This window comes from Anoplopoma fimbria, chromosome 11, assembly GCF_027596085.1.
Source record: "Anoplopoma fimbria isolate UVic2021 breed Golden Eagle Sablefish chromosome 11, Afim_UVic_2022, whole genome shotgun sequence".
In the NCBI taxonomy this organism is placed as follows: domain Eukaryota; kingdom Metazoa; phylum Chordata; class Actinopteri; order Perciformes; family Anoplopomatidae; genus Anoplopoma; species Anoplopoma fimbria.
This window is the reverse complement of record NC_072459.1, coordinates 3,111,238-3,136,205: the sequence shown is the minus strand read 5'-3', so window position 1 is coordinate 3,136,205 and position 24,968 is coordinate 3,111,238. Positions and strand designations below refer to the sequence as shown.

At 38.9% G+C, this 24,968-nt stretch overlaps 2 protein-coding genes across 3 annotated transcripts in view; one reads left to right on the top strand and one right to left on the bottom strand.

Moving 5' to 3' along the window:
- Positions 1-7,975, bottom strand: part of mybpc2a (myosin binding protein Ca) — a 46,388-nt gene extending 38,413 nt beyond the window's left edge. The window contains exon 1 of the mRNA XM_054607230.1: positions 7,954-7,975. Within this exon, the coding sequence (XP_054463205.1) occupies positions 7,954-7,975 (22 nt within the window). The remainder of the gene's footprint in view (positions 1-7,953) is intronic.
- An 8,842-nt stretch (positions 7,976-16,817) lies between these two features.
- Positions 16,818-23,371, top strand: emc10 (ER membrane protein complex subunit 10). 2 transcript variants are annotated; one of them, XM_054607685.1, is made up of 8 exons: positions 16,821-16,947; positions 17,083-17,149; positions 19,370-19,482; positions 19,766-19,879; positions 20,635-20,819; positions 21,131-21,224; positions 22,468-22,565; positions 23,052-23,143. In XM_054607685.1, the coding sequence occupies exons 1-7, from the start codon at positions 16,855-16,857 to the stop codon at positions 22,552-22,554; spliced, it is 753 nt and encodes a 250-aa protein (XP_054463660.1). In that variant the 5' UTR covers positions 16,821-16,854; the 3' UTR covers positions 22,555-22,565; positions 23,052-23,143. The 2 variants fall into 2 exon arrangements, with proteins under 2 accessions (XP_054463659.1, XP_054463660.1); XM_054607684.1 differs by lacking the exon at positions 22,468-22,565 and having other exon boundaries at positions 16,818-16,947; positions 23,052-23,371.
- The last annotated feature ends 1,597 nt before the right edge of the window (positions 23,372-24,968 follow it).

The following is a 24,968-nucleotide window of genomic DNA, read 5'->3' as shown; positions in this document are numbered from 1 at the left end:
TATTATATTCCACTTCTGCTAATAGATCCCCCAGAATCACTACACAGTGGACATTTAACTGTAAAAAAATATGGAAATACATTGAAGTTAGTTCCAGCTGTGGCCTACCACAAAAGAAAACACCACCCATCTGTCAATCACCTTCATTTGACTTCAAGTTAAATTATGTACGCTCTATTTCTAACTAGATATGGGGGCTCATAATAACTGTAACAGTATAATTTGAGCCCTTTATCTTTCATATTGTTGTATACATATTTTATACTGTGCAGCTAAATTGATATTTAATAATGAATTCATTTACCAGAGATTATTACAATGAGAACCAACAATCCAACGATGTTTCTTGGGGATTATTTCAACACATGCTGGAAAACAAACATCAGCAACTCTTTATACTGAACAACAAAGAGTATATTTACATTTCTGTGCTCATCCTCTCCACTCTCTCTCTCTCTCTTCTCTCGCTCTCTCTCGCTCTCTCTTCCCCTTTTTGCTTTTGAAGGGTAACCTCTGTGGAATGCGCTCCGTTAATCTCTCTTGACATTTCCCTGTCTTCCTTTGCTGCGTTCGTCTCCTGCTTGTTCAGTCGGTTAAGCCAAAGGAGTCAGGCCAAGCCGAACATTAGAATCTTAAACATATTTCTCTCTCATCGCTGAGCGAAGCCAAAAAGGGCACAATTCCTCATGAGTATTTGTTTGTTTGAAAAGTGTGTTTTGATGCTGAGCCGCTGTTTCTTTAAGAGCCGTCTAATGCTGCTGCTGAGGAATGCGCCTCTTAAGTGGTTTTGTTTCTACTGGAGCTTGATGTTGTAGGACTGCTGAATACATTAAGTCACTTAAGCGCGTCTACAACCGTAAGCTATGGCAGCAGCAGACGTGCTAACTAGAGAGCGGGGCCGCCGCCGCCTCTTCTCTGGCGGAGCACAACGCCAATTGGTGGTAACGTATTCCTGCAGCTTATACTTTGTTAAAGCAGCCTGGTGCCCTTTCACTAAGCACCCCAGTCATACCCCTCTGCACTGGACAAATGTGTCAGCCACAGGTGCAACTCTGAGCTCGTGTTACCGCCATGTGGTGCGACTGTAGCGGTATACATTTAAACATGCAGATCCAGCAAGTAGCAGGTTGCGGAGTCCGATATGCTCTGGATGCAAAATGTGCAGAGCCAAAGAACCCGAGGATATTTCATCCATGTGTCACTTGTGCCGCAAATATTTCCTTTAGATGCTCAGAGTTTATTTGTCCGCAGATGGCGATTCTAAAAAGCAGAACGAAGGAAAGCCACGAGGTATACGTTGTAAAAAAAAGCCTGTTTCAACCAAGAAAAGAAACATCTGTGCATCTCAACTGATCGTATAAAAACCATCTAACATAAACATCAGTCTGTGTTTATGTCCTATAAAAGTTTGTTCTCTCCTAAATTGTTTTCCACTTGTATCAATATTCAGCCGCGATGATTTTACACATCAAGATTAGCAGCCCATAAAAATGGCTATAAAATGTCTTCGATTTCTCCGGAGCAAGCTAGTTAGTAAAAATAACCCCATTGGAGTCATCAGGGTGATCTTGACTTGGCTGTAAAGTCACATTTTTAATATGAAGCCTGCTATCGAGTTGCATTGTGGGAAGTGTAGGGTCCAGCATTTTTGAAGCTTAACTAGGAACTGCATTGGATTTCATCTTTCTTTCATACCTCATACGAGTCCCAGAACTTTATGGAAGTGCAATACTAAATTATTGGAATGTCCCTTCAAGCCCAACTCTCTTGGTACAAACAATTTATCCTCAAGCTGGTTATATTTTCAGATTTTAATTGTGGAATTCTGTTTCAAGATGAATAATGAAAACTGCCTCCACCCACTTAGATTGAAATAAGCTTCAATGCTTCTGTGAGATGTTTTTAGTCACTAAGACTCCAATCCACTCCAATTTATACGCTTATTTGGCAGCGCTATTCAACAGGGAATCCCCCAATGCCTTAAAAGCACCTTAATCCCACTTTAAAAGCAACTCATTTTATTATTATGCCCCATGATGACACGCAGCCAAGCTGCTGCTGCTACTGTACTTAAACCACACTGAGATGAGTTTTTGTATTTGCATAATGTTCAAATATACATCATGAAAATGGGGACTATTGACAGGAGAGCATGGAGAGAAGATTAATAGTCAAAGAATCTATTCATAAACCAGAGTGTGTGGATGAGTATCAATGGTATTATTGGCACTTGGCGTCCATGCTGGGGGCCGACTGTGACTGATGGAGTTTCACCATTTTATGAGTATGAAGAGTGATGCTGTCGGCAGAATAGGGGTACACTTAAGCCTCGGCCCCTATACCACTCAATCATTTTCCAAGTTCATTTGACAGTTTTGATGACCTGCTAATTATCGTGTACTGAATGAAATGTCGCCTCATGTAGTTAAAGTGAGCTCGGCGACCCTGAAAGAGCCATGAGCTCCACCAGAACGCCTCATTTGAGAAACTCGAAAACTTCATAATGTTTGGTACCACTGTTTTTCTTCCTGTATAAATGTATACATCCCTGTGTATTTAGGTTCCTGAAATAAATATGAGGCATGTGGTTTATTCACCTACAACAATTTCTGATAATTTGTGTCTATAAACACAATGCTGTCTTTTGCTGCAGAGCTGTGTTCACTGTGAGAGCACTGACCAGGACTGGAACAGGAGAAGTGTTTGCATATTTGGTTGACCTACTTTTTATTTTGGCTGCTGAATTTCACCTACTAACGGAAGAGAAACTGAATATGTTTAAGATTTTCAATATTTTAAAGGATTTATTTTCCTGTGAACATCCTTGAGAACTTGTTAAAGTTTAACAAACTCATCCGGCTTGTCTTTTTGATTCTTTGTGGATGAAATCGTTTTTGCTGAAAAAAGATCTAAACAGAACTTTTTGTCCATTTATTATTTGTTTTCAGTCTATAATTATAATTTCTTTCCCCCCCAAAAAATGCAAAGTAACAGGTTCATTACAGATGAGACTCAAATTTGTCATCTGGATTCATTGAGTTGAGGTGAATAAATGTGAGGAACTTTCAGACAAACCATCTTATTTATGAAAATATTTTGTATCTTCAGTTTGCTTGCGCCTCTCAAATTAGATAAAGGTGACTATTTGCTTTTTCTTTTAGCCTTCTATGGTAGTAATCTGAGTATTTATGGATATGGGAAAATGTATACGTTGCAGTTGCTACATCGCAGGAAACCAAACAAGTCAAGATTGTTCTGTTGTCTTTTTATAAATCTGACACATTAAGTGGCCATTTCTTTTTGATTTGACTGTTTAATTTGTATCTCAGGAGCATGCACTGAGCTCTGCAGAAACCTCTCTGCAAAGAGAAAGGTCACTAATATTGTTTGTCCATCAGAGACAAGTTGATAAACCTCTAAAGGTGTTGACATCCCTGTGTTATTTAGTCTATGCTGTAACGGTCATGTATTAAGCCTGTTGTGGCAGAGAACTGTGGGATTAGACACGCAGGACTGTGGATGGGATATGCGGGATGGGACACCTGTTTATAATACTGGGTTATGGTGATGATGATAAGAATTATGACTTGTTTGGATTCCAGCAGTAATGCCCCTCTCCTCCCCTTCTCCTCCCTGCCACACGTGAGGAGGAAGATTTATGGATTAACAAGGAAGGAGAAAGAAAAGGATTTGGTAATAGGGTTTGAAGAGGAATAAAAGCGGTACGGAACTGAAGATTAGATTTTATGGCCATGCTGTAAACTTTCCTGACGATTTTAATGAATTGTTATTATGTGAATAAAGCAGTCTCAACACCAGAAAAACAATTTGCCAAATGCAACTCTAATTTAGGGATGAGGGATCTGTGGTGTTCGGTAAACAAAGGCGGCTTTAAATGCTGTATTAAGCTGTCATCCACTTCAGCTTTCCGTTCATTTCCTTTTGTCTTCCAGCCCGCGTCAACACAGCCTGCGCTCCAAATAGGCCAAGGCCTCTCTCAAATCTCAGAGGAAGATTTTAGCAGAAAACATACGTTCTGGCTGCGTATCCACTGCAGAACACAGGACTTGGGCTGTGTTTGTAGAGACTTTGTTTGCGATGTATCAGGGCCCCGTTCACGCTTCACTACGCCGTCGTAGGACCTCATAGCGCGGTTGCTTGACTCTGCATCTGTCTGTGATCCATCAAGCAGCGGGGGCATAACTGCTGGAGCTCGATGATAGCCTCGGTATGAGGTAATGCTACACTGGACCAGTGGTGAGACGTGCGGTTTGGGGGGGGACGACAGGATGTTGGTCTCGTTCTAGCCTGCAGCCAATGGGGTGATAGGAGGTTTAACCTTCCACTGAACAACTGCTGCTCTCCAAAAACATCAAGATGGACACGTAGATGCTCAGTGGGCTCGGTTTCACAGACATGTTTCACTAGACTTCAGATGGACGTGGATCTGTTGAAAACTATCTTGGGACTAACAGAGTGCTGCATGAATAAAACCCTGCGAGGAGTCAGCACTTTTGTACTTCTGACAAAAGATTTTAACGTTTTGCTGTCCTGAATGTGCTTTACTGTAGTCCTGCTTTTGTAGATCCATAAAGGAAGTCTATAATATCTAACAGAGTCAGCAGCAGGATAAAGGGATCTTCTAAAGGCAAGGAAAGGGGAAAAATATCGAGTGCTGTGTCCTGAGGGTCATACTGTAAATAAAGAAGAAATGGTTCCCTATAAATAAACGTCTTGCCTCACAAGGCCATCGATGACTGCAACAGGAGGAGGTCAAATCATTTCAGATATTTATATTGATACTGTGGTGTTAATAGCCTTGAATTGACCTGAATCAATGGCAATATATATATATATGAATACATTTAGAATTATATTAGCCTCGATTTCAAATTGTAGAGTCAAACGGGACAATGTCAACATAATTATGAACTTTACAATTAATTAGTCATAAACTTTGTCTTGGATAACAGCGGACTAATTGCACATGACTTTTTAAAAAAATCTCGGGATCGCTCCGGGAAAATGTGATCTTACCCAATAGGAAAATTTCAGTAATTTCAGGTTTGAAACATGGCTCTTAGTTCTGAGTTAGCCTGGAGTAGGGTGGCTGAGCCAGAGCAGAACTAGGACAAACACTACAGACTGTCCAGAATATCTTTGTGAAACAGCGGTGAGGACATCGTCACTCATTTCTGTTTGTCCAAAGAAACTATCTTTGTCTATCTGAAGTTGGACTGTCTATGTGAGTCCAGCCCCGCTCTGCCCCGTCCTAAGAGGGGGGGGGAGGGTGTTTGGGTGGAGATGTTGGTCTCTGGCAGTGTTACTTGTAATTAAAAATTGGACTGTTATTTCTGCACACGCTCAGCATTGGAGCCGCGCCAGTGAACCACCATCCTGGCACCCTGTAACTATCAGCATCAACACTGGTGCACAACGCTAATTACTCTGTAACCGGTTCCAAAGAACCCACTGGTTTATCACACAAAACAAGTCGGAGCTGTTGTGACAAACACTGACAGCCTGCTGGGCTGTTTTTGTCTTTTTTTAATGGGTCACTAAGAGGCTCACAAAGTGGACACACACCTCCAATCCAAGAGGCGTCTTCGCCTCCGTTGATGCACGAGGCCACAGCTCCTACGCCTCAGAACTATTCTTGTGGCTGTTTATTGGGATGCGTGCTTCCTCCTGATCCCCTGGGCTTCTTGAGTACCAGGGCGGCCTTTACCGCGGGGAGCAAGACGCCACAGGGAGGAGTCACATGAGCTGTGACCAGCTGAGCGACAGGGGCAGAGGGTTGTGAGGAAGTTCAAGAGAGGGCCAGTGATTTGGGATGGGCGGAAACACAAGAACAAGAGGAGCCTGAGAGAAGCTATGTGGTGCGGGAACATGATACGTGTGATGTCAGGACGCTGGATTGGCGACACATTGGTAAGTTGTAATGTGAGTGGAATTACTGAGAATGAAAGGGGAAAGTGCTCTGGAGGGGAAAGATTTCAGTGTCTGTCAAGTGACTGCATTCCATCAAACGTCAACGCTGACATGTGTCTCCAACGTGAGCTTTTGAGGAACTAAGAAAAAAAAACCACTTTTTGATTCTAGAAAAATATACTTTTTGGTTTTAACCAGTGGAGTTTGAAATTGTTCTATAAGCAAAAAATGGATCACTATCGGCCCATGACGGAGAATGTGACACTTCGACTGAAATCCACAAGAAGAAAGAAAAAATGGGAGTTGTGACTTTTTTCCACACAATAACAGCGATATGGTGAACTTCCTGCAGATCGGCGCCGGGAGATGGATGCCAGCGGAGGAGACAGCGTAACAGAATGAGGGAGGCAATCAGGGTCAGATAGATTAGGTGTCTGAGGTGCAGAGATACGATGCAAGGTAGTTACACCTGACTCGGCAGAGGTCCCTCTCACAAATCATCGCCCTCATCTCTCAGCTTTTTATCTGTTACCTGCTCCTCTCCTGCCTTCATTCCCTCCTCTCCTCATGCATGCATTAGTTTTTCAGCTTCCAGTCTGAACAGCTGATTTACGGTGCTTTGAGGTCACCGTTGACAAAGGCAGCGGGGCATTTATCAGACTGACACAAACATTACGACATGCACTACAGCCTGTACGGTTTAATGTCACATATCACGCTGTTGTATCAATATGGTAAGGTCATGCCATTCTGCAGGAATCGCACATGTGTAGTTTACAGTGCAATGACAGGACTGGTCTGTGATGAAACAAGGGGTTTACTTTCTTTTCTGTCTTTTTTTTTTTAAATATAGAACTGCATTTTCATTCTTCTGAACTTTTTCATCACTTTAGATTAATCAAAAAACGATAAAACTACTAAATGTAGAAATCAGCAATATGTTCATTTTGCAGCATTGGGTTTATACATTCTGTGCTATAAACACATTTTTATTATCATTAGATTATTATCATGATTTTTATAATCATAATAATCATAATAAAAATGATTATGATTATTATTTGCTCAGGCTTCCTTCTCTCTCCTGTCTCGTGCCTTACATCACCACCCTTTAAGACAATAACTGGTTTGAATATCTATGACATTAATATTGTTATATCTACTGTATTTTGTTTCGTTATGCTTAGTATCCTGGTTTCTGTCGTTTTGTTACTGCCCCTTGCATCAATACAACATTTTTTGAAATATATGAACACAAAGAATAACTATTAGGTTTCTGTATAAAACACAGAACCTTGAACCTCTCGTCTGACGGTACTGTAGGCGTTTATTCCTGCTTTCCTCAGCTTAATGAACCTGAAGGACCTGAGAGGATTCCCTCTCACACAACACCACTGTACGTTCCTATAGCTGAGCCATCATCGTTACCAGTAGTGGCTCTATCACCAAGACGTTTTTCTTTCCATTATTTTGAGATGACCACACCAAAAAAACAGTGAATACTGAAACCAAACACATTATATTTTTACTCTCTAATGATATAAATATTTAACATTCACATGTGGCTTTTATCATTTGCATTTCTGTCCTTAAAATAACATAACTTGATAGACAAATAGAAAGACGCTGATGTCGAGCTGATGAAGACATGAGCCTGTCACTAGCTGATGAAAGCTAAAACTGAGACCACAGATCACAGAGGAACACTCATGTTTTACAGCTTCCATTCACTTGCCAAATGCATAATAACAGACCAATAAAGTAAAAAAAAAAGCATCTTGTTATCATGTTAGTGCTGCTTTTTTACGAGTCGACTGTAAACTAAATAAATGCTAATAATCTTATTTGTCCCAAATTCAAGCATTTGATCACAAATAGGTTCAAGTTATGGCTTCAAATTTCTTCTTTCTTTTAATTTTCTTTTTTTAACTCGTGAACATTTCACCCTATCATCATCATCTTACACTTTTGTTTTTGCTCATACAGTTTTCTGTCATAATCCTACAGGTTGGACCAGCTTACCTGGCTTCTGGGGCTCAGGCATGTCTCTGTCTGTTTACAGTGATTCCTCTCAAAGCGTCTTCCTCCCTCCTTGTCTGCGGATCTGCCTGCATTTCTTCCCTCATCCCTTTTTATCACCTCAACACCCCCCCAACACCCCCCAAACATACACCACCACTGTCAGTGACTTCATCCCCCCCCCAACCCCCCTTTACCAAGTGGAACAAGGAGGGAAGAGAGTGACAGAATGGCTGTCACTTGAAACCTTGGCAGGAGCTTCCAGAGCTTTGAGGAGCAGAAGGAAGACACCATGAGGGGTAAAAGCTCTTCAGAGCCATAAAGAAATTAACTCGTTAGGCCCTGGAGCCGGAACCAACTGACTGATGCTAATCAGCGCTCACTGACAATTTGATGCAGTGATGCAGCATCGACTGGAAGTGCTCAAGATACGTCTTGAGTTTAACGCTGACATGTTTAATTTCTCTTTAGTGGACTGAAGGGAAAATACTACTTTTTAGGGTTGGGGTCAGAGTTACTGTATCCATCTTTTTCTTTATGCTGAAGGGAGGGTGAGCGAAAGAGGGTATTTTATTTACCCTCACTGAAAGATGCTTCAAAACATTCATGTGTAAAACATTTTGTGCAACAGCGATCGGATGCAGATGACAACAGTCGTGTCTCTGCATCAGGGCCTCATCTTCTGGTTTAGATGTTGGCTAGTTCTTCACTAGCCAACAGTCCCCTTCACTGTATCCTGCATTTGAGCTTATGTTAGACATATCATATAGAGTTTATAGATAATATAATGCATGTACAACCCGATTAGTTGTACTAATGGATGAAGCAACAACATGACATCGACAGTGCTGATAACTGTTCCTTTAGTCGCTGTTTGATCAAAAGTACAGAGCAGATTGACAATAAATACCTTATGTTGAATTTGGACAAAATTAATATTTACATAGGGTTTAAATTATGAAGCTTGAGTAGAGAATACTTTCAACCAACTATCAAAAACCCTGAGGAGGAAAATAAGGTAACAACCCCAATAACTTTCATATTGTGATGATCTGAAGAGGGTGAGAGGGGATGAAATCGGAAGCCAAGCATCAGCAGCAGCCTTGCGTTCCTCTTGGCTCTGACAATCCCATTTGTTCTCAGTAGCGGTAGAGCTGTCAGCAGCATGTATTTTATGGGACCGAAAGCCCTCTGCAGGGATGAGAGGCCCAAGGTCAAAGACAGTAGAGGGAGGTCACTGACCTCGTGAATTCCTGCAGAGGTATAGAGGAACCCACTGACATGACTATCGACACACACATGTTTATGCCAAGAATTATCCATATATTCTCCGTGTGGAATGAAAACAAATAAACAGTATATTTGATATTGAACACATACGATTGAGGCCTTTATCTTCCTTCCTTTGAGTCCAAAAATGGGTATTATCAACATCAGTGTTGAAATATGCATTTAAGCAGCTTTTCACTTTCCTTTCACTCGCCTGTCAGTCATCCCTTTTTTTATTCTTTCCTTGTTTCCTTGCCGCCCAAATTGCCCGGGCCGCTATAACCTTGGTGGGAATGATAAACATTCTCCGAGACTTTAATTTGGTCAGAAAGAGAGGCAGAGATTGAAGAGCGGCTATTTGAGGCAAGTGCAACTTGAGATTCAGATGTTCAAGGAGAACAAAATACCCTCGAGTAAGATTATGGAGTGCTGTTTGAACAGGACATAAAAGGTCCACGAGTCTGTTAGACGTACTGTATATTCTAGCTTTACATCACACCACTTTTAAGCTGAATCATCTTTGATAAGTCTATTATAAGCAGTCGCAGCTCATCTGTTGTGGTTTATACTCTGACTTTGAATAGGTTGAAATCATTGTGGATTTAAGGTGGATATAGGAGACTAACTATAGGTGTCCTGCCTGATCCTGTGATCTGCCGTAGAGGATGACACCAGAGTTATTTAACGCTTGCATTAGTTAAGCCTCACTGAAGTACACGTTAAGCCAACTGAAGCAGGTCCCCTCCACCTTCACAGCGGCTTTTCCATCACTGATATACACCAGCGCAGAGATGAAAGCAGTCAGTACTTTGTGTCAAAATCGGTTCCAGACTAAACTAAAGTCAGCGTTTAAACAGATTTGTTTTTAATAGATTATGGTTGTTAAATTGAAGACAATATGACATAAAACACAAATCTGAATGAAAAGATTTGTGCCAGAATTTAGGCAAGACTTCTTTATAGTAGGTATGATTTAGGCACTGCTCTAGATTAAATTATTCTCTTTATAGTTGTACTGTGTCTCTCTTTCTAGTTGTTTTTTGTCTATTTGTAGTTATGTTGTGTCTCTTTCTAGTTGTTGTGTGTTATGTTGTGTCTCTTTCTAGTTGTTGTTATTATGTTGTGTCTCTTTGCTAGTTGTTTGTGTCTCTTTGTAGTTATTTGTGTCTCTTTCTAGTTGTTGTGTGTCTCTTTGTAGTTATGTTGTGTCTCTTTCTAGTTGTTGTGTGTCTCTTTGTAGTTATATTGTCTCATTGCAGTTGTTCTGTTACTTTGTAGTTGTTTTTTGTCTATTTATAGTTATTTTGTGTCTATCTATAGTTGATTTGTGTCTCTTTGTAGTTGTTTGAGTCTCTATGTAATTATTGTAATTATATGTAATCTATGTGTCTTTGTGGTTGTTTTGTGCTTTTTGTAATTATTTTTGGTCTCTTTGTGTCTCTTTGCAGCCGTTTTGTGTTTCTTTGTGGTTTCATTTTTAGTCTCTTCACTGTTTGAATGTGTCTCTTTAAGTGGATTTCTTTAGGTGAAGGCCAAGGGGGCTATGTGTCTGAGATCAATCGAACAGATGAGGCAAAGAAAACACAACTTTATTTCACTTTATAAGGACCTCTGTTTTAGCTTTGAAAAATGATCAGTCTTCCAATTTCACAGGCAGTCATGTTAAATAGACAATTTTGTCATGTAATGAGGAAAAAAAGTGAAGAGATGTATAATTAAAAATCATCTGCATAGCATTGCCTGGAACAACTGTTAAACAAAGGTATTGTTGACATAATGTTTGATATATTATAAAGATTTTAGCTAAAATATTTCTTATTAATTCCTGAAATTAAGGAAGAACTCTCACTATACAGACTAAAGGGGAAAAGATGTTTCAGTAATTTGTTTGAGATAATTTTAAACATTATCTCAAACATTTTTTGTTGACTTTCTTTCTCATTTTTCACGATGCTCCATTTTTTAACAGCATACAAAGACGTGACATGACAGTGTCTTCCCTCAAAGTCCTGTTGTCGTTTCATATAAATATACATGCTTTCATATTTGACTAAGAATAGTAAGGTGACACCGTTGTTAAGGGCGGTGACAGAGACTAATGTGCCGCCCCAGTAAAGGGGAATAGATACTGTATAGGCCTGCACAGTTTCAAAGGCAGCACCCGGGGGAGTCACATGCCTCAGTCACCATATGCTCCGTGCAGAGCCCCCCCACCTCCACACTGAACAGGAGCCCCGAGAGAGACAGACTGCTGCATACAGACAGTAATGTGATAACAACGATGTGCCAAAAGCACGTCAAAAACAATTACAGTCACAAACGACATCCATGCAAGTGATTTAATGTGGAAAATCTGAGAAAACCTGCTGCTTTTTGTTGATCAGTCGTTGTCTTCTTTTAGTTTTGGATATTGTTTATTATTATTGACAGAGTCTCTAGAGGAGATGGTGGTTGAACTTGACTGACGAAACTGTTTTCTGGTATATTCTAAGATAAATATAGACCGTAAGGAACCGTGGAGGTGTTTTTGTGCCCATGTTCTTGACCTCATCCTGTCGTTGTCAAAAATGTTTGATAAATTTGTCAGTGAGCCAGATTGTCATTCTTACAAATATCAGGACAGAAGTTAGAGTTGAGAAGGTACGACACCCTCCAACAAAGTCTTGCCTTCTTGATACTTTAAACCTTAAAGGATTAAAAATGGATTCAAAACTTCTTCTCAGCACTTTGATGCATAAATGTTGAAGTTTTAAAATGATGGATGCCTTTCACTTGTGAGGTTTTCTTGCATGTCAGCAGAACTCCTCAGCCAGGAATAAGCATTGAGAAATAAAACACATCAATCACATCTGGCAGAAACCTGATTCTGCGTCTCTTATCTCTCTGGTTTGACTCTTCCAAGTTTTGGGGCTCTTCTGGCCAAAACCCCAGATAAGTGGAATCACAGACATACGGTGCTTTAGTTGACCTTTGGACTGTTAAACAGGGATTTGGCAACTGCAAACATTTGTTAAATTAGTAATCGGAGCCAGAATCGAGTGTTAGCAGGACCAGAGATGTAAAACAACGATCCATGAATTCTGGTCTGGAGGTGCAACATATTGGAGTCAGATCTCACTGAACCTGTTGAGCTCCGGGAACGCTGCAAACAAACCAGCCCTGAGCTACTGCCATGGAACGAGGAGAAAAGGTTTCTGTGCAACTCTTATAGGGGTTGGAGGAAAAGTCTATTCATGTAAGAATGGAAGAACTCAGCTTCTAAGATTCTGAATGGATTCACACCTTCCAAAATAAAAGGCTTCTTCTACAGAAGAATCTAGATATTGCCAACGAGAGGAAATCTTCACACCAAGTCAAAGTACTTTCAAGCATTAATGCGGGAATTTTTGAAAATTCAAACAAAATTCCAGTTAACAGTGTTGTTTTGTGTAGAATACATTTTTTGAAATTGCAAGTTTCTGAGAAGTAAAAATGCAGCTACCAGTTTTATTAATGTAGCATTTTAGTTGTTTATATAACTTGAACTTGTTGTCTTGAAGTCACTGAGGATTGAGATATACTAAAAACTTTGTCGTAAAATATTTGTGCAAGTTTAGAATGAATAAATGTTACCTTTTGCCTTTGTGTGTTTACATAATTGCAATCAGTTGATATGACTTTTTCAAATGTATAAAATTGATAATCTGATACACACACTGCCTTTATTAGTGCACAGCGAACGTGACTGGATCCTGAAATTAGCAATCAGATGTACTCAAGAATTAAGTCAAGGATTGAATCATGACCCCAAGAATTTAAATTTTATTTAAATCCAATAGATTTGTGAGATTCCAGAAAATTCACACATTCATGCTACACACCCATTCTAGCAGTATTTGGTACAAACAGATTGAGTGGTTTAGTGTGAAAATGCGTAGACTGGTGTGCTTTTGTGTTTTAAAACAACCCAACAGAATGACCACATAGTCTGAACCATTGACACTAAATTTGCACAAAAAAATCTAATTTGTTCATACGTATTTATTCCAGTGTCCCAAAAATAGTGCAGAAATGATTGTCAAAAATGCGCATGAAACACCTTTTTGATGAAGAGCTTATTACTCCAGAAAAATAAGTGTGCATTCCTCCATTGACAAACACACAACTAATCAATATATAATCTATTTAATTTTTTTATTTTCCTGGTATTTTTTGTTGCCTTTATTCAAGTGGGACAGCAGTGACAAGACATGAAATGAGTGGAGAGGCTCTGGCTGGAATCGAACCGGGGACATTTTCATTACATGGTCGGCGTCTTAAACCCAGCAGGTCCCCTGTTACTCTACAAGCCTCCCAGGCACACTTGCACATACAGAAGATGTGCCTTTATGTTAAAAAAAAATCGGAGTCAGAAGCAAGAGATCAAACAGCCACGACAACCCTCCTCTGCAGGTTTTCTCTCCAAGTATTTTCTCTGCTCAGTAGAAGTCACAGTTCCACTCAGATAACAAGCAAGTCAAATCTGATCACAAGAGGACTGTTAACACTTCAAATGACAGACGAGCATCCCTCTCACTGGTTCCAGGTCGGCCACGCCCCTCTGAGGGCCTGAATCACCCACTCCTGAACTTCATTTGAATGTCAGTGGAGCTTGATGATTGTTTGTTTGTTTGTTTGTCCGGCTGCTGCTGCTGAGTTTGTAACTGTTGAAACGTTGATAGTACCTTGATACAGAACTGTGAACCCATCATTTGTCTTATTACATTACATTACATTACAGTCATTTAGCAGACGCTTTTATCCAAAGCGACTTACAGGAAGTGTATTCAACATAGGTATTCAAGAGAACTACTAGTCACCAGAAGTCATAAGTGCATCTCCTTTCTTAAACAAGCATCTTAAAGCATAAACCAGAGCAAAAGTATAGTGCAGAGGCAAATTACTACGAAAACAATAATTGCAACAGACTAATACGAATATAATAAGTGCTACAAACTACTACGAATAGGATAAGTGCAGTAAACGAATACGAATTCAATAAGTGCAGCGAACTGATACGAATACAATACGTGCAACAACTAATACGAATACAATAAGTGCTAAGTTGAAGGCAATTAGTTTCTTATCAATTAGTTTTGTTAACTTTAAGCCTTGTAGGGGTTCTCTGCCTTTTGTTTTACATCTTCTTTTTCTCCGGTCCTGTGGTTCGTTCTGGAGAGTAGCGTCATCTTTCTGTTTGATTCTGAAGAACTGTGTTTCCCAAACTTTTCTTCTGGGGACCCACTTTAAAAAAAAAGATAAACCATCGCAGCTCAATTATCAATAGACAATCTATGAAACATGAGGAGTAAATTTGTGCGTAAATGAACATTCCTCACCTTTTTTTTGCTGCCATTTCCCCATTACCTCCTATGATCTGGAAAAGTTAAAACAGCCATTTCAAAGAGAACATATACACATATCAAATACTTTTAATTCCTCTCATCAGTTAAACAAATAGAATGTATGCCAGTCTTTCATTTGATGTTATAAGTAGGCTGTAATTATCAGAACAATACAAACATTTAGTGTCCCCCTCCTGTGGCTGTTTATCAGATATAAATGTTAACTAAAAGACTGGATGAAATTCTTCAATGTTATTGCCAACACTTACAAATCTCCTGCAAGCCACGTATGGGTCCAGACCCAGTCTACGGTTTTATGTTCTAGTTAGTGTGGGCGTTTTTTGTTTTCTGTTGGCCTTGGAAACTTCGCCTTATTTGCTTACATTTCTGCAATATTAATTCTGTTAATCATCTTCATATAGTGTAAATAAATGACATTTCAGCAGCCTTTTTTTGTTGTTGTTTTGATCCCATATTTTACAAAGGATTTTATGTTACTCCCTGTGTTCCCCTAGACAGAAAATAAAGGTCGTAACAAGGTCATTCTTATAGCAGCAGTCTGTCACAGCTAGAGGCACAACATGAATATAAGATGCTGATCTTGGTCTTGAGAAAAGTTCAACTGCAGTTTTCTGCTCTGTTTGACTCTGTATTTTCTCCTTTATGTGGACATCTAGGTAATAAAACGCAGCCTTGGTTAGAACATGAAATGCTGACTATAAAGAATTTACAAACACGAACAACCCTCTTCATCACAGGACAGAAATATATATTATTCAGCTGATAAAATGGCACTTTTAGAGGCTTTTGGAGAGGGGCGGGGGTGAGAGGAAAGCTGAGGTCCTTCTCTGGTCTGTTAGCAGCCTCTGCTGGCCCAATCAAGGGGTGATGGATATTATCAACACTCCCCTTGTTTGTAACATCAGGGAGAGTGAAATTTGGGCTTAAAGATATTAAACTACATATGTTGGTGTAGATGGTGCTCTAAATATAAAGGGACAGTTAGATGTCCAAAAACTAAAATCTATAAAGCCAAATAGATTTGAACACATAAGTGTTTGGGAATTTTAACATATCTTCAGGTAAATTATTCATCATGTCACAACCTTCTTTGTTACAGTGGAAAAAAATAGGGTAACACTAAGCTGACAGACAACCCAAAAATTGTGAAGCAGAACCTCTTTCATTTGTAAAGAAGAAAATGCAGAAGAAGTTGCTGCTGACAAGTTACAAGACAGCAGCACACATACAGACCATTAGTTACATTCTGTCAACAGACAAAGAAAAAGACCAAAATACTAATTCAAAGCCGTATACTGTTCCTGTGCAGTAGCACTGGCAATAACAGATGACAAGATCAACATGTTAAGAAACTGACAGAAGTGAAAAATGAAGTATGTTGGTATATATTGCATGCATAAACAACATGCATGCAAACTAGGTCAACACATACAGTACCAGTCAAAAGTTTGGACACACCTTCTCATTCAACTACTTTGAAGAATCTAAAATATAAAAACATATTCTGGTTTGTTGAGCATTTGTTTGTTTACCACATAATTCCATATGTGTTCCTTCATAGTTTGGATGTCTTCAATATTAATCTACAATGTAGAAAAAAATAAAAATAAAAATAAAGAAAAACCATTGAATGAGAAGGTGTGTCCAAACTTTTGACTGGTACTGTACCTTAAATAGCTCAGGATATGAAAAAATAGCTGTTTGTATGAAGGGATGGGCAGACTTGTAGCTTGACACACATAAGATAAGATAAGATAAAATAAGATAAGATAAGATAATCCTTTATTAGTCCTGCAGCGGGGAAATTTACAGGATTACAGCAGCATAAAGGATAGTGCAAACAAGAGACATAGTAAAAAAACAAGATTTGTAAATAAGTATTGTAAATAAGCAAATGAGCAATAAAAAAATAGTAAAAACAGTAAAGAATCCACAGTAACTGAAATATTATATATATACAGACAGAAACTATTATAACTATAATTGCAGAGTGTATTAGTATTGAGGTTTTTAGTGGCATGTGGTCTACTGGGAGCAGAGCTGGTTGTGCAGCCTGACAGCATCAGGAAGGAAGGACTAACTCTGTTCATCATCAGTTGTTGTAGTTAGTTACACTGTGGCTACAGAAGCATTTGAAAACTCAAAGAACACACGATTTACATGTCAGGACTTTTATTTTGAAAAGCTCTACGGAAGCCTAAAGTTGTCACAGTACACTTCGCGCTGTCTTCCGGTGATTATTTCTGTCAAAATGGCCCCTCCGCTATCATTTAAACTTGCTGTTATTTCTACTGTTTTGTTTTCTTTATGCATTAATCATGCATATTGTAATAACGGCAGAAGGGTGAGTATGACGTTGTGTTTATTTAACATTAGCTTTTGGTGGCTGCCGGGGAGCGGAAGCTGCACCTGTTAGCTACGGAGTTAGCATTAGCTTCGGTGGATGCTAACACGTGATGTCTCCTGTCTTTATCACCAGGTGGGCGATGTCATGGACGCGGAGTTCGGTGGCTTCTCTGTGCCCCTTGAACACTCGTTTGAAGTCGGTGAGGAGGTGTTCTGGTTGTTAGTATTAGTGGGGGGTTTATAGGAAGCTAATGCTGAGCAGCCGTGTGTGCTCCCAGCGCACAGTGATGACGTCACACTGCATGCAAAAGACTTGTCAAGTGGATGCTTTTCTATTGCATCAATAATTTAATAATGCATGTGGATAACTGCATGTAACAACATTTCATTTACATTCTGTATATGTAGCTATATATATATATATATATATATCATAAATATATATATATATATAGCTATATATATATATATATATATTTTTTTTATATATATATTTTTATATATATATATATATATATTTATATATATATTTTTTATATATATGTATTTATTTATATTTATATATTTATTTATATATATATTTATATTTATTTATATATATATATTTATATATATATTTATTTGTTTGTATGTGTTTTATATGTATGAACAAATAAAAAAAAAAAAAATCTACCCGGCATGCAATGCGCGGTGATCGCATGTGAACGAACCTATTTCCATCCGGGTGCTCCGGTCACCGGGATTCTATTCTAGCTCCCGGATCCTCTAGCTCTGCTAGCTAGAGGAGTTGAGCCGGCCGGTATATATACCCAAATTGCCCAGGCACCGGTATATATATGGCCTCTGCATATGACGTCACTGCACCGCGACTGTGACAAACACGAAACATTAAATAAAGAAAATGAAACATTAAATAAAGAAAATAAAACATTAAATAAAGAAAATGAAAACATTAAATAAATTAACTGAAACATAAATAAAGAGGAAAAACATTAAATAAAGAGAATAAAACATTAAATAAAGAAACTAAAACATTAAATAAAGATAATGAAACATTAAATAAATAGAATAAAATAATAATAATAATAATAATAATTAAATTTAAATGACATTATATAAAAGAATAAAGTGTAAAAAAATAATGAAAAAACATTAAAAAGGGGAACCTCAATTAAATAAAGAGAATAAAACATTAAATAAAGAAAATAAAACATAATAAAGATAATGATGATATTGCAGCCTTAAATAAACTTAAGATCTTAAAAATAAGAACTTGAAAATTTAAATATATAATAAAACATTTTCCGCACTATAAGGCGCACTAAAAAGCCTTTAATTTTCTCAAAAAACGATGCGCCTAATCCGGATATATATGGATTAATTCTGGTTGTGCTTAACCTGGATTTTGTGTGGTACACGGCGCTCTGTCAACATGTTTTAGTAGACTTAGTAAACTAAAAGCACCGCAGCAGCATCAAATAAAGATATTAATAATAAAGTGTGTGTGTATAAGGTTCACCATGATATTACAGTGTGTATAAGGACCCCAACATGGCTCCTGTCAAGACACGCAATGATGCTTAAACTCAAGGCTGTCAGTACGCAGAGAACTTGGGAATAGAATTTAAATAATAATCAATGGTAGGAAGTGGAGGAAGTTTGACTGACTGATGTTTTGTTTCGACTATAAGGCGCCTTAAAAGTCCGGTTTAATATGAAAAAAGATCGAAAATAGACCATTCATTGACAGTGCGCCTTATAATCCAGTGCGCCCTATAGTGCGGAAAATACGGTATATATATATATATCAAGCTTTTGACTTGTCATTGCAGGAAAAGCACAGGTGAAACTGATTCATTAACAATGGCACAGTTGCATTAAATGGCCAATTAAGATATGCAAATGAGCAGGCATGCACAATACTAGCACCTCCTGTAAATGGAATGCAGCCATCCTTAATGTTATTAAATAAACCAGTATGTTCCCTGCTGTGAAAAAAGGTATTTGCACAATTGAAAAATATAAAAACATAACATTGATAAATGATATTACAGTGCAGGAAGAGGCAGAAAGCCCACTGGGCTTATTTGAAGCATCCACCTATATCATATTAATAGAAATCACAATACTATAAGGAATACAAAAAGAAAATACATATGGTATGAAATATTGTTGAAAAAGCATTTTTACAAGATATGATTTATAATAACAATACATTATAAACAACAAGAAAACAAAGGAAAAAATGCAATGAGTCAAGATGTGTGTGTGTGTGTGTGTGTGTGTGTGTGTGTGTGTGTGTGTGTGTGTGTGTGTGTGTGTGTGTGTGTGTGTGTGTGTGTGGAAAAAGGTCGATTCAGTTATTCATTCATGCTTTCTGCTTTGTTCTCACTGTCCTTTTTGTCTGCATTGTTTTTAAGATGATGTAGCAAAGTTTCGAGTGCGTGGAGCGCTGGTGCTGAAAGCTGGAAGGGAGCCCAGCGTCTCACTAACTCCGAGCCAGCTTTCAGAGGAAGACAGAACCAAACTAAAGGTGAAATATACTGAGGTTTGAAGAATGTGGACGAATGAATACTGTAGTTAGTTGTGTCCAAAATAAAGATTGTGTGATTCCTCCTTTTATAACAACAAATGTAAGTGCTCATGGACAACCACAATCCAACGGGCTGCACCAAATATTCCACATTTGCTATGAGCATTGATAAACAGATTTGAGTAATGGACATAAAATCCCTGCTCAGAGAGCCAGAGGTCATACAAAAGGATTTGAGTGTGATCAGCATGACATAACGTCTGTGTTTTGTTTTGAACTGCAGGAAGTGGCAGCAGTGGACGGTCTGTACAGAATCAGAGTGCCTCGTGTCTTCCTGCAGGCTGACAGACAGACAGAGCGGCAGATGGAAGGTTACCTCACCGCATTTGTCAGAGCCGTATGTATTTCACTTATTTTCATCAGGAAATAATGTTCAGAAAATAAAAAAATTGCTCAACAAGCCTGTATTAGGGAACTGCGAGATAATTGGTACAGTAAGAGCTTCATAAGTACAAATCGATCTGCTATTAATGGGACTAATTTATCAATGTATGATGTTTAAGGGCTCTCTAGTTTAATTTGTTTTGTTTTTCTTGTAAGCTTACCAGTTTTTAATAGTCTCATAACCTTAATGTAAAAGCCAATAAATGTACATGTTTTTGCTTTTATAGTTTATTATTGGTTATTAAAAATCAAACGGTTTTTTGTTAAAGCTTTACAAACTATTTTAAAAAAACATCCCTTTTTAGGTAAAGATTTTGCTCCAGATATACATTGTTTGCTTCAGGGACATTTTTTTATTGTTATTTTGTTTATGAACAAGATTATGGCTGATCTGACAACTAATATTTTTTGAGTGAACGTACTGGCTTTTATGTTTTAGAGAGCCAAAGAAAATGTTTCCACTCTGATAGACAACAAAGTTTCTCTTGTCAATCTCTCCACAAAAAATAAGTGCAGGCAAGAATCAAAATGAATTGTCTTGTGTGAAATCGTATCTAACCAGTTTAAATGAATCCAGATTGAGGGCTTTCTGAAATGTGATATTGGTCTATTATATGAAGCAGCATCATATACATGTGATATGAATGTGTGTGATACTAGCTTGCTCATGTTGGTGTAACTAACTTGAACCTCTATTCTGCTCCTCAGTGTGCCATGGTTGAGTCCCATCTGAGCGATGTCATCTCCCTCCACACTGACGTGTCTGGTTACCTCATCGGTGTTGCCATAGTGACGTTACCCGGTGCCTGCAGGGGCACTGAGGTTGAGGATGAAGTTGATCTTGAGGTTTTCAACACCACACTCAGCGTCCTGGCTCCTGTCAATGCACCAGGGTCAGTCCTAAATGATGGATTTCCTCAATTTCATTTTTTCGTTTTTCTTCCTTCCAGTCTCAACTGCTGGAGGAAGCTTGACTGCTAATGGTAGCACGTTGCTAGCATCCGTACCTGTAGCTGTCTGTGCATTAGTGAAATCCTCTTGGGTCTCGGTCTCAGATGTCTTTGATTCAGTTCTGTTTGCCTTGGCGTAGCAGCTTTATACCATTCCCCCATGGGTAGCACAAGTCTCTCTGCACTGCTCTGCCTTTCACATCCACTTTCTGTTTAAGGGTTTGTTTGAATACTAATTGCCGTCTTTCTTCCAGACCTGAGACGGCTCTGTTCCTTGAACGAGTGGAACAGGAAACTGAGAAGAAAGGGAAGAATCCTCAAGAGCAGAAATCTTTCTTTGCTAAATATGTAAGTACTCCTACTGAATACTGCTGATAAGGCCACTAGGCTGTGCCTAAACAAATACTCGCTGGGTTGGGTAATTGGGCTCTGATAATTGTAACGGACAATATAGTTAATTGATGCATGGAAATTCTTATTAATCTTGACTTTTTCTATGCATGCAGCATGTGTTAAAATGTATGTGCATCAATACTGTAGGGCAAGGTTGGATTATTCCTGTATATCCTTTGCCAATAGTTGTGGCAGAAAGAAGGGATGTCTCCCTAAAATAGTTTCACATTTAGGTTTTTTTCACCTTCTGATTTTTCAGGGAAAATACCTGCACTCTTCTTTATTCATCAGGGGTCTCCAAACTTTTGTCCTCTGAGAGCTAATTTCACAAAATGAAAGTGGTTGTGATCTACTCGTGGCACCAAGTTTCACAAAACCAGTAAGACGCATAAGAAACTTAATTTCTGTCTTTATGGTCCTTTTTCAAAAGGTCTCAGTCACCGCCTCTACTACACTCCCGCCCTGAGGAAAGGCTTTTTGTGTTTTGTTAGGATGAAGCCTCTGTTTCTGCATTGGCCTTCGTCAGTTGGTAACCTCTGGTTGTTGGGGATGTTGCTGTAGTTACATGTTGTAGCGGCATCACTGTTTCAAACAAACTAGTAAGCAGCATAACTTGTTTAATCGACAGCTGATTGGCTGTCGACTTTATGTTTTATAAAACCTATTAACATTTACTCTGAATCTTCAGCGAATGGAAAAAACCATTAATAGGGAACTACAAGCTACTTGTTTGGGAGACCCCTGGTGTATGTGTTACCATGGTTACCAGATGATCTTCTGGTAATGCACCCTATACATTGCTGTGACTGCTTTGCTTTCAAACCATAAATGAACTGAATCAGAGTCTGTTTGCAGCTGGCTCCAGACCCCCCTTTTTAAGGTCTTGGGCCCCAAAAGGGGGGTCTGCACCACCAGCCAAGCTTCCTCTGTTCTGCTACTGCCATGCTGTCATAGTCAGCAGAGATTACTCTGCCCTCAAAGTTCGACTTTAAACTTTGTGACATTTTGATCCGTCAGTTGGAGTGAGCTCCGTGTCTTTGAAACGTTCCCACAGAGGAGCCGGGCCCCTGTCCTATCGCCCGGCTCCTCCTATGATCTCTGTGCCTGTCTTGTGTATCTTGCTGTGTTCACTGACCTGTGTTGACTCTGTGCTGCATCCAGTGACAGTGTGTTGACTCGATGCTGTGCTGTGTTCCAGTGGTATTTGATTCTGGGAGGTGCAATCTTCCTCATGGTCACCAACTCAGCACAGCCCCCAGCAGGGGGAGGCAGCGAGCAGAGCTGATTCCCACTGAAGTACTGTCTTCTTAATTGTGGCTTGTTCTGTCCTCCTCTGTCCACTTATCTTTTTAACTTCCACATGTCTAACTCAAACCAACCACTTTGTTTCCCACATGTTCTCTCTTTTCCACTCATTGATGTTTTTATTCCAGGGTCAGTGTCAAATACATTCCAGACTTATAAATAACTGACAAAGCTCCAATTTCTTCTTCATTAAAACAAAATTGTACAAGGAAGACGGCCTCTAAACCATCACAAACTAAATCTTAATTGTCAGTGTGAACTTGTTGAGCATGTGTTTGGTGTTGACCCTGAGGTTTCTTCTTTATTCTAAACTTTCTCACCCACTTTTAACTTTTCTTTTGTTCAGAAAATAAAAAGAACCTAATCTGGGGAGACCAATCTGGGACTGATCTGTGTGATCACAGTTTAAAATTGTTGTCTTTAAAAACAAACCATTGGTGTATTTACTTTCCTCTTTCTGTCTCCTGTCCTCTCCAGTGGATGTACATCGTGCCTCTCGTTCTCTTCCTCATGATGTCCGGTGCTCAGGACCAATCAGGTGGAGGAGCCGGAGGCGGAGCAGCCAATGGAGGCGGCCGATGATCAACGAGCAACAGCTTCTGCTTCTTTTGTTATTGGTGAACATTTCCTGAACAATAGTTCTCTTGAGCCGATTTTAATTGCTGTACATAATGCTATTTAAGTAGAATAAATGTCTGTCACACAACTTAAAAATGTACAGCATAGAGGAGATATTGTGCCCTGCAGACGACTGCGTTTTTAATACCAATGTGAAAATAAAGTATTTATTACTTGAACTGCCTTTTCTCTACGTCACTCAGACTGGAGGGTTTAAGACATGTAGTACTGTAGTTGTAACACAAATAAAGTAATATAAAACTAAGTGAAATATAAATACAATAGGCAGTATTAGAAGTGATCAGAAAACAGTCGGATTAGTAAAGGAAAAACACATTTATGAGCAGCGACATGTAAAATAATAATGATTTAAGATAAGGATACTCCTAGGAATGAAACACAATAAAGTCACATTAAAGTGTTGTCAGTGTGGTGATGTTTATCTGTCAGGAAACCAGGAAACCAGAACCACTTGTGTGTGAGTTTGACACATTTGAACTGGAAAGCCTTCATTCAGCTGTTAAATCCTTTTTAAATGCGGTCGGGTTTACCAAGTTGGGATAAGAGCAGCTGCTGCTGTCTCCGAACAAGTGTCGTCTATGGTGGCGTTCTGTATTTAGTTAATACTGTTTATACAAACACCATGTACTGAAATATTTTCCTAATACTCCTCTAAATGCTTCATATCATAATTTATACAGACTGTTTCTAGCTTCCTTTGTAAAGCCTCGTCGTCTCTCCCACCCTCGCTTTATTCAGCGTCCTCTGATGTTTTTAGAATTCCTTTAATACAATAATGAGATTTTAAGAAAGTGTCAATTCAAAGACCGTGTTAAATTTCAGGTGTGTAGGACTTTTTCATATAGCTTTGCTCACAGAATCAGACCAGAATATATACTTACAAGTATTGAAATGTGATGATTTGATTATTATTTTAAAATCACTCATTCAAAGTGAACACTTCAAAAAGAATGACATAATCACAGTGGACCACTAGTACACAGTCTGAGTGGGAAATCTGTTGCTGCTTTATTTTTTTAAACCAGGATCCACTCAGGACCAAACCATCTGCTATCTCATCACTGTCTTTAAGGTGTTTTTTAAGGTAAAATGAAAAGAAAATAGTATTTGTTTGGACCTCAAACAAATAAATAAACTTGGATTGAGCCTCATATCTTAAAACGGGAGCTGACTTTGATGATTTGAACGCAAAAACAAAAGCAAACTAAAACTTTAATCCTATGAAATCAAGCTACTTGAAACTAAAGTGTGAGCATCAGTCTGCTTTGGATCCTGCAGTCATTTGTTTTTAGCCTGAACATTGCGTCTTCACTCCATCCTCTGTCACCTTTTATTTATAATCGTGAGTCAGGAAGAGAGAGATCACAGAAGCAAACGGCTCGGCTTTAGAAACATAATGTCCCGAAATCCTTGCGTCAACATCGCCTGTCCTCCTCATGTCACTCAGTCAGTGGGCTGTTTTTAGTCCCCGTGTCAAACTGTGAGGAATATCATTTTATTTTCGTTGGCTCAGCATTGAGTTTCAACACTTCGGTGCCCTCTGGCCTCGTCCAATCACCAGCCGGGCCTTTCTCAGAAAGAGCCACCGAGTCACACGAGCGCCCGTCCTGCTCTCTGACCGCATTTGCTGTACAACATGAGAAATAAGGTGATGACGACAGCTGAGGGAAACAGGAGAGTAAGAATGAAGTGAGCCGTGGCGACAAAACTCACCTGTTTGTAAAGAGATCTGCTTCTGTCAGGTGTTTTCATGTG

Bases quoted from the DNA above. Each gene is read 5' to 3' on its own strand.
- emc10 (XM_054607684.1), top strand. From the start codon at position 16,855: ATGGCCCCTCCGCTATCATTTAAACTTGCTGTTATTTCTACTGTTTTG. The intron at 19,483-19,765 runs GTGAAATATACT...TTTGAACTGCAG, and splicing joins AAGACAGAACCAAACTAAAG to GAAGTGGCAGCAGTGGACGG. The intron at 20,820-21,130 runs GTCAGTCCTAAA...TCTTTCTTCCAG, and splicing joins GCTCCTGTCAATGCACCAGG to ACCTGAGACGGCTCTGTTCC.